The sequence below is a fragment of the Lagenorhynchus albirostris genome, chromosome 10, assembly GCF_949774975.1.
Source record: "Lagenorhynchus albirostris chromosome 10, mLagAlb1.1, whole genome shotgun sequence".
Lineage (NCBI taxonomy): Eukaryota > Metazoa > Chordata > Mammalia > Artiodactyla > Delphinidae > Lagenorhynchus > Lagenorhynchus albirostris.
The window spans coordinates 69421359-69436900 of record NC_083104.1 but is presented as its reverse complement, the minus strand read 5'-3'; the positions used below and the strand labels follow the sequence as shown (position 1 = coordinate 69436900).

Here is a 15542-nt window from a genome sequence, read left to right as displayed (position 1 = left end):
AGCCTGGGGGCTTGGGGCGCCCTTACCTTGGCCCTGGCTTCATTGAGCTGGTCCTCCAGCTCTGAGAAGCTGAAGCTGGAGACCGTGATGAAGTCGCTCATGACCGGGACAAACCTGTCCTTTGGATCCCACGCCTGGCGTTTCTGATATTCCAGCTCCTGAGGAGGGAGAGCCAAGTGCTGGTCAGACCAGTGCCAGGACGAGAGTCAGGAATGCTGGGACTCACCACGTCCTCCACCCTCCTTGCCAATCGCAGGACACTGAGCCTTTCTTTGGAAGAGGGTACACCCTGGGTCTCAAATTCTAAGGGTGGCAAAGATTGTGAGGTATCAACCAGTACCCCCTGCCTCTATGCTTCCCTCGCCCCCGCTGCCATATTTCTTTCTCTAGATCCTGCTACCCAAAGCGTGGTCTGGGACCAGCAGCGTGAAATTTTAAGAAGCAGGCTCTCAGGCCCCACTCAGAATTAGAATCTGCATTTTAACGAGACCCTTGGGTGATTTGTGTGCCGATTAAAGTGTGAGATGCATTTCCAAATCTCCCAGTTGATGCGATGCTGCTGGTTCATGGACCACGGACCACATTTTGGGTAGCACTTTAAAGGGCTATAAATTAGAAAGCAGCCCCCTGCCCCATCCCCCCACTGCCATAATGGCAACAAAAGGTTCCTTCTCATACTTCTTTCTCTAAGCCCGTTATCCCCTTAACCGCCTCCCCACATACGCCCAGTGAAGATGAGAAGGCCCTCTAGTTCCTAGATGGGAACAAAGGAGTGGGCCCCCTCCACACTGGGCTAGAGACAGTATCATCTGAGAAGCCCTTAGATCAGGAATAGTAGAGATCTGGGTCTCCAGCAAAGAAAAAAGTATAGCCCCTGGGTCCTCTACTGGCCCAGGCAGGAGGTGAAGAGACATAAGAACTTCTGGGGACAGTGGTCCCAGTGTCACACTAGGTGTTACCGGCCCTAAGTCAGCTTCCAAGGCATGCAGATCCTCTGTCCCATCGATTTGAATCAGTCTTAAACGTGGCAGATTTCTCATTCACTCCGCTCCACTGTACAGTGATAGGCTACAGTCTCAGATGGATGTCTCCTATTCGGAGTCTAAATTTAAGCCTTGGGTAGTTCAGTTATCCTTTCCTGAGCACTCACTCTATGCTACAGGCTGTACCTGCTGTGTCAGCTGTTCTGTCGCCCCAGCCAGGAGCTTTGGGTCACAGACATGCATCAGACAGGGTCTGCATCTGGGGGGGGGTCCACCCTCTGGCCCAGTGACAGGCAGCAAACACAGGCAGCATCCCCTCAAACCCAGGCAGGCATAGATGATGTACTCACCACCTCGACTGCTCTGAGGCCCCTCCTGAGGTTGCCCACCTCCTTCTCCAGCTCTGCCAGGCTATGGGGGGCGGGGGGACAGAGAGGGAGGGAGAGGAGCTAGGGTTAGTACAAGGCAGAGCAAACCCCAATGGCTTTGGGAGTCAGTGCACCCGGGTTCCAGCCCTGCTTTGGCTATTAACATGTTGCCCTGGCAAATCACCTCCCCTCTGTGCTCTGTCTGTGCTTCTGTAAAATGATGGGTGAAACTTATGTCCTATAGATCCTTCTAGATCGGAAATGTCATGCTGCATATTGGAAGGTTTCCAACACATGGCCTCTGGCTTGGATTTATTTTTATTACCATCAGGTAATGCTCATAAGCTCTTAACATGGTATCTTGCATGCAGTATACCTTTGATGTGTATTAGCTATTTACCTCTGCTTCTATTGGAGATGCTTCTATCGGCCTATATACGTTCAGGTCTGACTTCTCGCCTGTAGCAGATGCCCCGGGAGCCCGCCACCCCACCCCCGCCATCTCCTTGGACCATCCGTTGTAGTGGACAGCCCTGACTTCCAACCACTGAGCACTTTTTCTGCGGGCCAGAGCATTACTGCCCACCCCCAGCCAGTGAGTGACAGGAGATGGTAGATGATGCCCATCTTACCCCTTGTGGGGATAATGGAGCGAGTGTCCTACACTGTCTCCCACACTCTGCAGAGGCAGGATTAAGCTCTGATCGCCTGCAGTGGTACGTGGCTTCACAACAACCCCATTGCCGGCATTCTCCCCATCCCTGTCGCAACTCCCCACTCCCCGCTTTGTTTCCTGAGAGAATCTCTGAAATGAGGATTTGAGAGCAAAGTGTGTCTTTTGTTGGGTTCTCCCAGAGCAGACCCCGAGATGCTGTTCATTCTGAGCCAGCTCAGAGCAGCCCCGAAGGAGGAAGTTTAGATGAGAGAGGGCGGGATCACAGGGAGAAGGCAGCCTCGAGAGGACCCCTTACTTGACTTTGGCGGCTTCTGGAAGGTGCTGCAACTCAGAGGGCATGTTCAGGATGTCAGGGAAATGCTTCTCCAGGATCATGATCAGATAATGGAGCAGAGAGATGTTTCTGTGGGTGAAAGTCGGGTCAGGGGTACGGGGCCAAGGGAATTGGGAATGAGGGTCCGGGGGAAACTAGGGTGAGGTGTTAGGGGGAAGTTGTGGCATATTTGGGGAGGGTAAAGGGGAGGAGGGGAGAGGCCAGGGTGGGGTGAGACGGAGACTCCAGAAGCCGGCAGGTCGCACCTGTCGATGCTGGACTTGGTGTCGGCAATCTTGTTGAGGCTGGCCACCCGGAACCCGTAGGCGCTCCCACGCTGCCCTTTGTTCATGAAGTTGCCGATGGCCAGGACGACCTCTAGCATCTGCGCTAGACGCTTGCTGCGGATCAGCTCCCGGGAGGCCAGCAGGATGGCTGGGGGAGGAGGGACAGGTGATGATGCCACCACAAAGTCCAGAAAAGGCGCCGTTAAGTGTCAGCTTCAGAGGGGCAGAGGCTGTGCCCACAGCCCAGCAGACGATCTTCTCCAGATCTACCTGCCTCCAGGGGAAGCAAACTCGCCAAAAGCCAATTCACCAAATAACCCTTTCTCAAAACGTGCCAACTCTTCCTAAGACTATATTGGAGAATGTATCATCTTTCCTTGCGTATATTTAGACTCTTAACATATTCTTTCTGTGGATATATGCAAGAATATAATACTTTGGGCTTCCCTGGTGGCACAGCGGTGGAGAATCCACCTGCCAATACAGGGGACACGGGTTCGAGCCCTGGTCCGGGAACATCCCACATGCCGCAGAGCAACTAAGCCGGTGCACCGCAACGACTGAGCCTGCACTCTAGAGCCCGTAAGCCACACCTACTGAACCTGTGTGCCACAACTACTGGAGCCTATGTGCCTAGAGCCCATGTTCCGCAACAAGAGAAGCCACTGCAGTGAGAAGCCCTCGCTCGCCGCAACTAGAGAAAGCCCGCACACAGCAACAAAGACCCACGCAGCCAAAAGCAAATAAATTTAAAAAAATATATATATATATATATAATACTTTTACTTTTCTAAACCTAGTGATTAAAATTTTTAACTTCAGCATTTTACATACTATGGGACTGTTTCTGCCTCTTTTGAAGTGCTGAATTTTGTTGATCTTTTTGGAAAGAAAAACATCCCTGTCATTAAATTATAACATCATCAATTGCAGTATTTTCATATTTTTGTTTTATAAGATAATGGTGTGCTTTGCAGTTGATGGTGTCTTAGATTTGATTAAATAGGTTACTAGACAGCCTATTGAATATCATTTAAAAGAATTTTCCAACCTTTAGGCGTTTAAAAATTTCCCTCCAATTCCTTAAATGATACCTTTCTTGGAAACACAAACTAAGACTAACAGTAACCAAACCTTCAGTATTTCGTTCTGATGTGGGTACTCTGGCCCTTCCTCAGTTATTCTGTATTTAATAATGGTGGATGTGCAGAATTAGGATACAAATCCTACACTGAAAATTTGGCTGCCAGTTATAGAATATGATTTTGGATTATTAAATGTGGTGGTGAGAAGATCAAACCATTGTATTATGATCTTTGGCTTCTGCCAAATTGAACATTCCTTAAGATGCTGCTATGAAGATTAAATGCAAACCATTTGACTAAAAGTTTGCAAAACTCTTCAAAAGCAGTTAAAGTAACTGTAAAAAAAAAAAACTGTAAAAAAATGAGTAAGAGGGCTTCCCTGGTGGCGCAGTGGTTGGGGGTCCGCCTGCCGATGCAGGGGACACGGGTTCGTGCCCTGGTCCAGGAGGATCCCACATGCCGTGGAGCGGCTGGGCCCGTGAGCCATGGCCGCTGGGCCTGTACGTCCAGAGCCTGTGCTCCGCAACGGGAGAGGCCACAAACAGTGAGAGGCCCACATACCACACACACACAAAAAAAATGAGTAAGAGGTAAGGTTGGTCAGCGGCTTCTAAACTGAAACATCTGCCTATTCTGTGACCTAACAGTGGCAGTACTCTTGATGAATAATTGAATGGTTTCTAGTTTGTGTTTTTAAAAAATTCCATCTAGATTGGTTAAGTAAATTATGGTATATTCATACAATGGAATAAAACGCAGCACTGAAAATAAATAACCCACCGCTCCCTGTAATAACAGGGATAACTTACAACATAATGCTGAGCAAAAGACCAGCATAAAATTATCTGTACTGTGTTATTCCATTTACAGAAAGTTCAGGATAGACAGACCTTCAGAGGATTTGGAGGAAGTAATGTTTGAGAGGGGGACATGAAGAAGGGCTCTGGGGGACTGGAAACATTCCATTCCTTGACCTGCCCGCTGATCACACAGGTGCATTCACTTTTGGATGACTCATCAATTAGGACTCTTAGGATTTGTGTACTTTTCTATGTGCATATTTCAATAACAAGTTGTTTTGGTTTTTTTTTTTTTAAGTAAACTACTTCAGAGTTTCCGGCAACGCATACCGGTTGGGATAGTTTTTCTAAGGCTGATAGGCTGCTATTTGAAAAATCTGCAGAGGAATCCTAAAAATGCTAAAATGTTGGCAAAACAGAAACTGACAAGAGTTCAAAGGGAATCAGTGTAAATGGGAAAACTCCCATAATGCAATGCAGACATTTTAGATACAGTCATAATATATTCACGAATATAGTCATAAGCATGTTTACATGTGAAGCCATATTCATCTTGACCGTACTCAGTGCATATGTTCATAATGAGCGCCGGTAAATTTGGTATATTCAGCAACGAACATATTCATAGAATCTATTCAAGAATATGTTCATGAATATATTCACAGAAGAATTGGTAAATTTGTCAGATTTAATGAATTGGCCTTCGGCAAATTGACCCAGAGGCCCTGCCTGGGGAGGGAGGGATGCTGGGGACAGGGGTCAACAGCTCATCAACCAGCGGGGATAGGCCAAATCTTAGCTCTTCCAGGAATATTTCCTGGGAGAACTGGAGGGAGGAGCATGGACCCCGACCCCTGCCCGATCCTCACCTCTCTGCCCCCAGTCAAGCCCACTGACCTGATTCTGTCAAATACCACTTCAGCCACCTGCTCCCAAGTCTGGGACAGAAGAGACCTCCAGACCATTCTAGAACGGTAGCCATGGCGATAGCAGAGCGACTGTTACTTTCCTCAGCAGGCTTTGCCATCCCAAACGCGTCTCACTCTGCTTAGCTCGATATTAAAGGGAAGCTCTTTCCTGAGCATGCACTGATGACCTCTTAGGGAGAGTTTAGGAGTGAGCTCCTAGGAGCAGGAAATTATCTGAGAAAAAATCTACCTGGCGGCTAAACTGCTCTGGTTCCACAGATCCAGATGACAGACGATTGCTCACTTTTGCTTCACTGACCCAAGAGACACAAATAGTTGAACACAAGCCTTGGGCTGAACCCCTTTATCTGTGCCTCACGCCCCAAAGGCAGTCAGCAGCAGGACTCACCCATCACCAGGGAAGGAGGTGCCTTCAGACCTGCAGAGTCACTGTTGAACCCTTTCCTTCCCCCTCAGACCCGTTATCTATGATCACACAGCCTGCGGACCCCTTGTTGCGTGCATGCACGTGCGTGGGTGTGTGTGTGTCCGTCCAGATTACAGAAAACATCTGCCTCTAACCCTGCCACGTTCCACCTTACCCCGGGAATCCTCCTGAAGCAGCTCATCAAACTCCAGGAAGGACCAGTCTCTGGCCTGGGCCTCCAAGGGAGTGCAGGCAGCTTGGTGTCCAGCAGAGGGGGCCCATGCTCTGCTCTGCCCCCAGCCTGCCCCCCAGCATCCTGGACACTGGCTCTCTCATTCCAATCTGCTGATCCTGTTCTCACCGCAGATGAGCCTCACAGCCTCTCCTGCTTCTTCCCTCTGGGGTCCTCACAGCTGCCCACCCTCCTGACCACCTGCCCTTCTCCCCAGCTCCCTGTGCCTCCGTCCTCTGCCATCCCCAGGCAGTTCCAGGGACATGCCGTCTGGGAAGTACTACAGGACAAGAGGGAAGGGATGGATTCTTAAGAACGACATCTGCGTTCCTATCCTGGCTCCACCACCTACCAGCAACACAGCCTTGGGCCACTAACATAGCCTCATCTTAGAGATGAGTGAATGGCCCCCGTAGCGTTGCGAGGACCACGTGAGACCATCCACGTGGAGTGTTTCACACAGTACTTGGCATGTGGTTCTCGTTTAATTACAAAGTTCTCACCTGAAAAAGGTGGGAGGGGTTCCCCACCCCAGCAAATCAGATACCTCTGGGGATCCCGCTGCCCAATTTCCTACTTTCTTAGTAGCTCACACTTAAAATAATGTGTCCAAGGTCTTCTCTGCACCTAGGACCTCTCAAGCAGAGCAATCTGTGCCCAGAAGTGTTCTAGGTGCTTAATGTCATCGTCATTTTTTCAGCATTTCTGTTCCAGGCTGGGGCCGATGTCAACAGACTCCCCGCCTTGGAGAGCCTGCATGCCGAGGCACGGGGAATGGGGTGCGTGGCCGGCACGTGTGCACACGTACACAAGTGCATACGTCTACAAAACTCATAGACTTACGTCTTGTCCTTGACTTTGGTTTTCCGGGGGCAATCAAGAATAAGGAAGGAGGTTTCCTCTGTGCCTGTCCATTGCCTCCCACCCCCAGGCCTCCTCCCCAGCCCTCAGCCATACCTTCCACTTTGGGCTTGGCCTCGGCCAGCCGCTCCTGGAACTTCTTTTTGAAGAAGAGGGCCTGCAGCCGCTGCTGGTAGTGGTCGATCCTGTGGACAGGGCGGGCTGCATCGTGAGGCCCCCAACCCCAGAGCAGCTCCAGCCCCCTCCTTGGCCCGCCCACCGCCGCCCCCTCCTGGCCGCGCCTGCTGCCCCCGACCTGCTCATCTCATAGAGGAAGCGGTCCGCACGGGCCATCCGCTCTATCTCATGCTTGTGCTCCTCCAGGAGGTCAATGTCACTCTTCTCCGGGATGAACTTGAGGAGCTGCAAAGAGCAGGTGAAGGTCAGACAGGAAACAGGGGAGAAGCTGACATGGGGGGTGGGCAGCCCATGGAAGCCCACACACTGACCAGGCTCAAGATGGGGAGGGCCCCCCATAAAAGAGAGGTGCATCCTCATGGGGGTGGTTTATGTTTCACCTGCCCCATGGGGACACAAGACACCCAGCTCTAGACTTCCTTCTTTTTATTTTAGTTTTTTGACTTTTTAAAATTGAGATATAACTTACCTACAGTAAAGTGTACTTGCTCTTAAGTGTACAGCTCAATGATTTTTTTTCTTTTACTTTTTTTCTTTTTATTTTTTTTGTGGTACGCGGGCCTCTCACTGTTGTGGCCTCTCCCGTTGCGGAGCACAGGCTCCGGACACGCAGGCTCAGCGGCCATGGCTCACGGGCCCAGCCGCTCCGCGGCATGTGGGATCCTCCTGGACCGGGGCACGAACCCGTGTCCCCTGCATCGGCAGGTGGACTCTCAACCACTGTGCCACCAGGGAAGCCCGATTTTTTTCTTTTTAAACCAACTTTATTAAGGTATAATTTACATAAAATAAAATGCATCCATTTTAAATGTGCAATTCAATGAATTTTGACAAAACTATCCACCCACTGAACCACCATCCAGATTAAACTAAGATTTCCATCCCCGTAGAAAGTTCCCTTGTGCTACTTCAGTAGCCAAACCACCCCCATCCCCCAGTGTAGCCTCTCAGCTGAACTCTATCACCTTAGATAAAACTTGGCTATTCTTGCACTTCGTACACATGGACGCATGCAGCGTGTTCTCTCTGGGGTCTGGCTTCTTTCACTCAACATGACATCTGAGCCGCCTCCATGTAGTGATTGGTAATCCATTTTTTATTCATTGCTGAGCACTATTCTATTGTAGGAATATACCACAGTCTGTTCACTTTGCTACTGATAGACAGCTGAGTTGTTCACAGTTTGCGGGGTTTTATAAGTAAAATTGTTATAAATATTCCTATAGTTGGTGTTTGTACCCAGTGGGACTGTTGGGCACTAAGATAGGTATGTGGACTGCCAAATCGTTTTCCAAAATGGTTCTACCCAATGAGAGTTCCAGTTGCTTCACATCCTTGCCAACCCCTAGCACTGTTGGCCTTTTCAATTTTAGCTGTTTAGGGGGGTGGATGGTGCTACCTCACTGTGATTTACCGTATTTCTCTGATGACTGATAGTATTGAACCATTTGGAAATTCTCTTTCATGAAGTACCTATTCAAGTCTTTTGCTCATTTTTAAGTTGTCTGCCATTTTTCTCACTGATTTGTAAAGTTCTTTGTTCTGAATATGAGATCTTTGTGATCTATATATAAAGCAAAGGTCTCCTAAAGCTTGGCTTGCCTTTTCTCTCTAGTAATAGTGCCTTTTGATCGACAGTGTTCTTAATTTTCATGTCCAATTGATGGTGGTTTTGCTTGGTGTTTTCTGGGTTTCTCTTGAAGGACACAACAGACTGATGTGGAAGAGATTTGGGGGAGATATGGTTATGGGTCACTGCCTTTGCCCTGAGGCCCATGGCGGGGTGGGGGGGTCACTCCTCATATCTCCTTTCTGGGGGCCTCAATCCCCTGAAAAAAGATGCAGCCTTTTCTGGTCTCTCCTCAGAAAGGTTGGCCCAGGGAAGTTTCTATAAACCTCTCCCTCACTCCTCCAGCCCCCAGCCCGATTTTTCCTTGACCTAAGAGACTCGGCCTCCCTGGGGGCCGTCAGGAAGGGGTCCGGCCACCCCCTAGTTTCAGGGGCCTCACCTGCTCCAGCATGTCCTTAGCGAGGTCCTCCTGCTCGTCCATCATCAAGATGGCCTGCCGGATCTCCTCGTTAGACAGCTTCAACCTAAGGCAAAATCCCCACCTTGAGCAGCCTGGCCTGGCCCCTCTGCTCAGGACAGACCCCAGACCTCCTCCTTCAGAAGCCAGTGCCCGGGCCTTCTCTCTCTCACTTCCATTTGATAGCACTCCCTCCTCTGCAAAGCCTTCTCAGACTAAACTCACACGGTTCACTCTATAACTCAATCCTGAGGTACTTTAGTCTCTAGAGACGTGAGTCTCTGGTTTCTTGCTTGAGTCTCCATCCTAATGGATAGGGACATTTGGGAGGAAAAGGGCCATCATCAGTGTAGACCGAGACAGGGCGAGGAGTTTCTGATCCCTCTCCCCATGCCGGAAATACCCACGGCATCTCCACGGGAGGATGGGAATATGGGCAGGTCACTAAGGGGGCAGTTTCCTGTTTCCTTCAAGACAGAACAGGTCTCAGTCTTCTGACAGCGCCTCGGGTCCCGCACAGCTGTTCCAACACGTCTTGCTGTCTGGGAGAGGGAGAAGCAACCCCCTACACACACGTGCGCGCACACACACACACACACACACACACACTCACACTCACACACACAGACATACACACACAGCCCCTCCAGATGCACACCCATTGGGAGGCCCTGGGGAAGCATTAAGGGGGAGAAACTGAGGCTTAGGACCTTGTGGAGAGGCAAGCGGGGATGGACGGCCCGGGGCAGCTGGGGCAGTGCTAAGAATAGTACGGGAGGCGGGGACCTCTGACCCCGGCTCTGGCGGGAGGCCCCGCACAGAAGCTATGCTGTTGGTGCAGATACTGCCCTGTTTGTTCTGCAGCCGCGGGAAATGCTTGGGGGCTGAGATCATGCCGCTCTGTGGCCTGAGCTGAGCGGGGCCCTCCACGGGCTTAGAGCAACTCCGCTGCCAGACGCTGACCAGGCTGGTCAGGGGCCGCGTGATGGGGCAGTTTCCTGTCTGCAGAGCCCCTCACTGCCGCTCAACATGGGCTCCCGGGAGAGGGTTCGAGATCGGGGGCCCCGTGCCGCCCCAGGGGACAGCCAGGAGATGGGGGGAGGCCAGATACTGCTATCACCCCATTCCTCTGCCAGGCACCTCTCTCCCCCAGGCACTCAGCTCCATCATATTTCCCTCTAGCCCCAGCTTCAGGCCTCTGCTTCCTGGGGACCCAGTCCCTCCCACCTGCAACCTACTGTGGAGCAGGGGCCGTAGAGGCAGGGCGAGCACCTACTTGGAGAGAAGGATGATGCAGTTCTGCGCCCTCCGGCCGTCGATGACCGACAGCTCTTTGACCTTGCGCGAGGCCAGGTAGATGTCCTCCGTGGAGCCCAACTCTTTCTGCAACCGACAAGCCAAGTAGAAAGGGTGAAGTGTGTGTTTTCCCCAGTCCTCTTTCTGCCTACCCCCTACCCAGGAGCCACCCCCGTGACAAGCAGGGAACGCTCCTGGTGTGAGCAGAAGAAAGAGAGGGAAAGAAAAAGACAGGAGAGAGAGAGGAGGGTGGTTAATATCTGACTCCAATAGGAGGCTCTGGGGCTTTACCCTGGGCTAGACTGGGTCGGGGGCAATAAGAAGACCCATTATCAGAGACTGCCCTCTGTGGGCAAACTAGACGGGGAGTGACTGACCCCTGTGGCTGTGTAGTGTGATCTACACTGTGTCCCAGACAATCAACCCCTACCCCACCCCAGCCCACCCAGAGAGCCTCCCCAATCTTATGACGAAAAGCTGGTTCCAAGTCCCCGTAAGGTCACAGTTCCTGGACCCCTCCCTGGGGACTTCAGGCACAGCCCAGTGTGCCCAGGGTGGAGGGCATCCACAAGTTCAGAGGTGGGGAAACTGAGGCACAACTCCCTGCAAAGTTCTCTCCTCTCGGGTTCCAGCGGGCAGTTCCCAAGAAATCAAAGATCCCCTGGCCTTCTCTTGGCCCCTGGTGAGATAGACAGGAGACTGTTTCTTCCTCTGGGAGGTCCTTCCAAGCACATGCTCCAGGTTGGACGACTCCAGGGGCTGCCACTCACATCACTGTCTTTGTGAATTGTGCCCCCGGAATTGTTCAGTGCCTAGCCTGTGCAGGCTTACAGGACGGCCTTGCCTTGGGCCTAGTGGGTAAGACATGAGACCTAGAAGCTTTCTCTTCACCCCAGTAGACATTCACCTCCACTGCTGGTAGGGGTCTGCTCGCATTAGCTCCCTTCCCTACATTTCTGCTTTTTCTTTGGGGACACTCCCTGACGCCACCCTGTTAAGATGGGTAAAAAGGCAGAAGGTAGAACTGACAAGCCCTCTCTTTTGGGCCCAGTACAGGGCAGCAGCCCAGCACAGAGGTTAAAAGTTGGAGTGCCCAGAGCCCCAGGAGTGACTCACCTGATGGCAAGGATTAGTTATCAGCTCCTAGGCAGGTAACAGCCACAGCCAATAGAGAATTAAACATGCACAACGTTAGCCAAGAGGTCTGGGGACCCAAGAACAGTAGGAGAGACACGGGGAACCCCTCAGCATCTACCGTCTGCCCCATCCCAGTGAGACCCCCATGGTCGGAGATGGAGACCTGCAAGTAGCACTGAACGGGAGCTGCAGACATGCACTCAGAGAAGCCAGGCCAAGCAGAGGACAGGCAGCCTCTCCTGAGTGCCCCGTGCCCAGGGGGACCACCACTCCCCAGTCGGACCAGGCCCCCGAGCTGCCCCACCCCAGGCCTCAGCTGCAGTTCTTCCTGCTCCTCTGCTGGGAATCCGCCCAGAGGGCATTCCTGCACCCCCGCATCTTTCAAAATAGGGGAGGAGACCCAACCACGACCGAACTTGAGCTGAAAGCACGCGAAAGTTGTATTCACTGAGACAGAGAAAAGCAGGCGTCCCTGAACTTTGCTCCTTACCCTTTGCCCCTTGTCTGTCTTTTGATCTCCAAGGGAGCAGAGGGGGCAGAGCCCACCCCTGGTCCTCCCTTCCTGACCCGGGTGAGGTTGAAGTCACTAACTCAGGACACACAGAGGGCACAGAGGGAAGACCACGCTCATAGGCCCGTCCCCGTCCCACGCACCCCAGACCCCAAGACAGAAAGAGGAGGCGACCAGGGCAGCACAGGCTCTGGGTCTCCTGCCTTGCTGCTGTGAATTCAACACCCTAGAGTCCGGGCCACCTGCAGAGTGACAGTAGTGCAGGTGAGCCCAGCCCTGAAACAGGGTGCTGGACTGAGCAGGCTCAGAGAGGTGAGGGGAGACAGAGCAGGCCGCTGTCCGTCTTCACTGCCCTCCACTCCCCAAACTGGGAGGCCCCAGGCCCAGCCTGTCCTAAACCCCGGAGTCCCTCTTTCCCCCCAGCCCCCACCGTAGCCCTACCTCAGGGCCCTGGAGACTGGGTGGGCCAGGCTGGAACCCTGGCCCGGAGGAAGACTCTCAAAACAGGGGGAGGCGTGTGCTCGCCCAGGACTGACATCCCCCCGGCACACACTCCCTCCACCCCTGGCTCGGGAGCACTGATCACAGGAGCAACAAATGCTCCAGAGAACTTCTTCCTGCCCCAGCCGGGCCGCAGCTGCTGCCTGTACCATGCCAGCTGGACATGGGCACAGGGCGTCCTGGAATTAGGGGTAAAGGATCAGAGGCCTAGAGCACCTACATTTAAGTTAAACAAACAACCATCTGGTTTCCCTAGACCCCTACGGCAGGGCCAGAGCCCCGCCCTCCCTGCACCCTTTGGCGGGTCGCCCAGGAGAGTCACAAGAGCTCGTGGTCCTGCCCGCCCTCAGGAAGGGTCATCCACAGCTCTGGCCTCGGCAGAAAGCCGTGGGGAGGCCGGCCATGACATGCTGCCTCTGCCCAGGAGCCATGAGGGCCCAGACCCCACTCACAGGCACCTGGGGAAGTCCTCAGGGCTGGAACCTGAAGTCAGGAGAAAACATGGAAGAAGACAGCACAGCCTGGAGAGGAAACAACTCCTGGGAGGCGGGCCAGAGACGAAGCAAACGCTCCGAGGCCTCTAGGCTGCTAATGCCCAGGTTGGACCTCAGAGGATGGCCCCCAGCTCTGCAATGCAGACTCCTGGGCCCTCACATTCACGGGAGGGTGAGGTTGGAGAATCGGCATTTTGGGCCAACCCAGCAGGTACTGCCTCAGGAGCACGCGCGTCCTGACACCAAGCCCTGTCCTGCCTCAGGAGGAGCAGGCTTGCTGGTCAGCCTCTGTACACAGTGTCTGCAGAGCAGAGCCAGGGCCACTCTTGGCCAGCCCCAGCCTCAGCCCCAGCCCCGCAGTGTGACCTGAAGCAGCTCCACCTTCCTTGAAACATTAACGTCCTCTGCTCGACTCCTGGGAGTGTTGGGAGACGAAAGTATAGCAGAAAATGTGGTGGAAAAGTTATAATGCCTTGTAGGTGTAGTTCCTAGGTCCCAGGGCCAGAAAAAAGAGCAAGGTCAACAGTGGCCTGGCCCTGCTACTCCACCTCCAGTGCTCCAAGACCAGAGAGAGAAATGGACAACGTATCATTTCACCACTTGATGTGCAAATACAAACTAATACAATGGGATGTTTCCCCCTATGCACTGCACCCCACTAACTCATATCTATGTCCCCAGAAAGAACACGGTACCTGATAAAGAATAAGATCAATTCAGTGTATGTGGAAGGGAGAGGGAGGGAGGAAGAGAGGAAGGGAGGGGCTGAGGGTTGAGTTCAAAGGGTGTGTGTGAAGTCAAGACTCAAGACGCTAGAGGGGGCAGGGTGTTACCTGATGCCTCTGATAAGCTGAAAACATTTTTTCAAAGTCCTCGAGGTCCAGAATCCGAAACACCTGCATGTCATCAATCTCATTCCATATGGTGCCAGGGACACGTTCCTAAGATTCAGGGAAGGGAGGAGACCCCGTGGCTGACTCAGCTCCTTCATGATGGAGATGCGCGATGCCTCCCTAACCCCACCTGTCCTCCAGGTGCACACAGGCCCATAGCCAGGCTCTCAGACCTTCAGAAGGGGGTCGATTCCTCCCCCTCCCCTCCTCTTCAATACTCTGCTCCAGGGGAGAGGCCACAGGCAATCTCCTTCTCCTCCTTTTCACCTGGGGCTACATGTAAGCACATTCCAGAAATCAAGGGAGTGCTGGAGTGATGGGTGGGCAAGTATGAAAGGAGAGTATGAAACTCCTTCCAGAAAAACCAAACCAAACCAGTGTTCTCAGAGAAAGAGTGCCCACACACACTTGGGATCCTCAAATCTTCAGGGCTGACTGTATATCCTGTATCTGAGGTGGTCATTTTCTCTCCCAGTGGTCTTCCTCCCACTTTCCCAGATTCCCAGAAAGTGGACGAATGCCAAAGGCTGGGACATCCTGGCCCCTTTTTAGTGACTGCTCAGGCCAGCAAGACTCTTCCACAAGTTCCCATTGGTCAGAGGGTATCCCATCCCTCATAACTGGAATGGACCCAGGGGTTACATAACAAGGTCTCTCAGCTCAGGCACTGCCCACCTCTGTGTAGGATCCTCGCACTGAACCCCACTCCGGGGATCTGGGGAAGAGCTGTTGTCCACGCCAGGAATGCCCTAGTGGTCTTGTAACATCCCAATAATGGCTTCGAGGGCCGAGAGTCCCCCTCCCAGGACCCCTCACCTCGTCCAGAGCTTCACTGTCCTTTAAATTAGAACCTCCCCACCCCCTTCTGCCTGGGGGTAGCCGGGGACCTTCCTAATGCCGATGCCTCCTCCCTCCATCACCCTCAGCAAGGCTCCGAGAGAGAAACGTATCCTTCACTCACTTTTATTTTCTTAAACTCTGGAAAGGGGAGGCGAGGCCAGAGCAGGGCGGGTGGGGACATTCCTGTGGCCTTCCTAAGGCCAGGGACCCTCTCGTGGAATGCTGGGCTGGGAAGATCGGAGCAGCAAGGGATGCAGGCAACCAGCCAATCCCAACACAGACGCATTCTTCTCATGGCAGAAACAACGTGTGTGTGTGTGTGTGTGTGTGTGTGTGTGTGTGTGTGTGTGTGTGTGTGTGTGTGTGTGTGTGTGTGTGTGTGTGTGTGTGTGTGTGTGTGTGTGTGTGTGTGTGTGTGTGTGTGTGTGTGTGTGTGTACGTACGTACGTACAGGAGCATGTGTGGGTCAGGGGAAGGGGGCTGGGATGAGGAACCAGACTCCTGGACAGAAAGAACATGGGAAGGGGAATCGGACTGGGGCAGGGTGGAGGTGGGTGGAGAGGGAAGGCCCGTAGAGGTGAAGCTTCCCACTGCTCTTATTCTCAGTGAGGCCAGGATGAGAAGGAAAAGGGCTGGAATGACAGAGCTGGATGTTCAACATCCGGAAGAGTTTCCCCTGAGACAACAGACAACCCAGGATCCCCCTCACTGTCTCCCAAACACTCT

General features: G+C 52.7%; 2 protein-coding genes across 36 annotated transcripts in view; one reads left to right on the top strand and one right to left on the bottom strand.

The window, feature by feature from the left end:
• MOCS1 (molybdenum cofactor synthesis 1) overlaps positions 1-3375 on the top strand; it is a 43975-nt gene extending 40600 nt beyond the window's left edge. For 13 of the 27 annotated variants that reach the window (XM_060162826.1, XM_060162825.1, XM_060162822.1 and 10 more), the window contains 3 exons: positions 60-1682; positions 1769-2067; positions 2667-3375. The gene's annotated coding sequence lies outside the window, so the exon portion shown is untranslated. Of the gene's footprint in view, positions 1-59; positions 1683-1768; positions 2068-2644 lie in introns of all 27 variants that reach the window. The other 14 variants (XM_060162814.1, XM_060162821.1, XM_060162810.1 and 11 more) reach the window with 14 other exon arrangements.
• Positions 1-15542, bottom strand: part of DAAM2 (dishevelled associated activator of morphogenesis 2) — a 113731-nt gene that overhangs the window by 4380 nt on the left and 93809 nt on the right. For all 9 annotated transcript variants that reach the window (XR_009542947.1, XM_060162795.1, XM_060162794.1 and 6 more), the window contains 9 exons: positions 13917-14024; positions 10421-10527; positions 9127-9211; positions 7236-7342; positions 7037-7125; positions 2607-2775; positions 2323-2430; positions 1334-1394; positions 27-158 (listed from right to left, as the gene is read on the bottom strand). Coding sequence is in view for 8 of the 9 variants with exons in the window: in XM_060162795.1 (XP_060018778.1) it covers positions 27-158; positions 1334-1394; positions 2323-2430; positions 2607-2775; positions 7037-7125; positions 7236-7342; positions 9127-9211; positions 10421-10527; positions 13917-14024 (966 nt within the window). In the remaining variant the exon portion in view is untranslated. The remainder of the gene's footprint in view (positions 1-26; positions 159-1333; positions 1395-2322; positions 2431-2606; positions 2776-7036; positions 7126-7235; positions 7343-9126; positions 9212-10420; positions 10528-13916; positions 14025-15542) is intronic.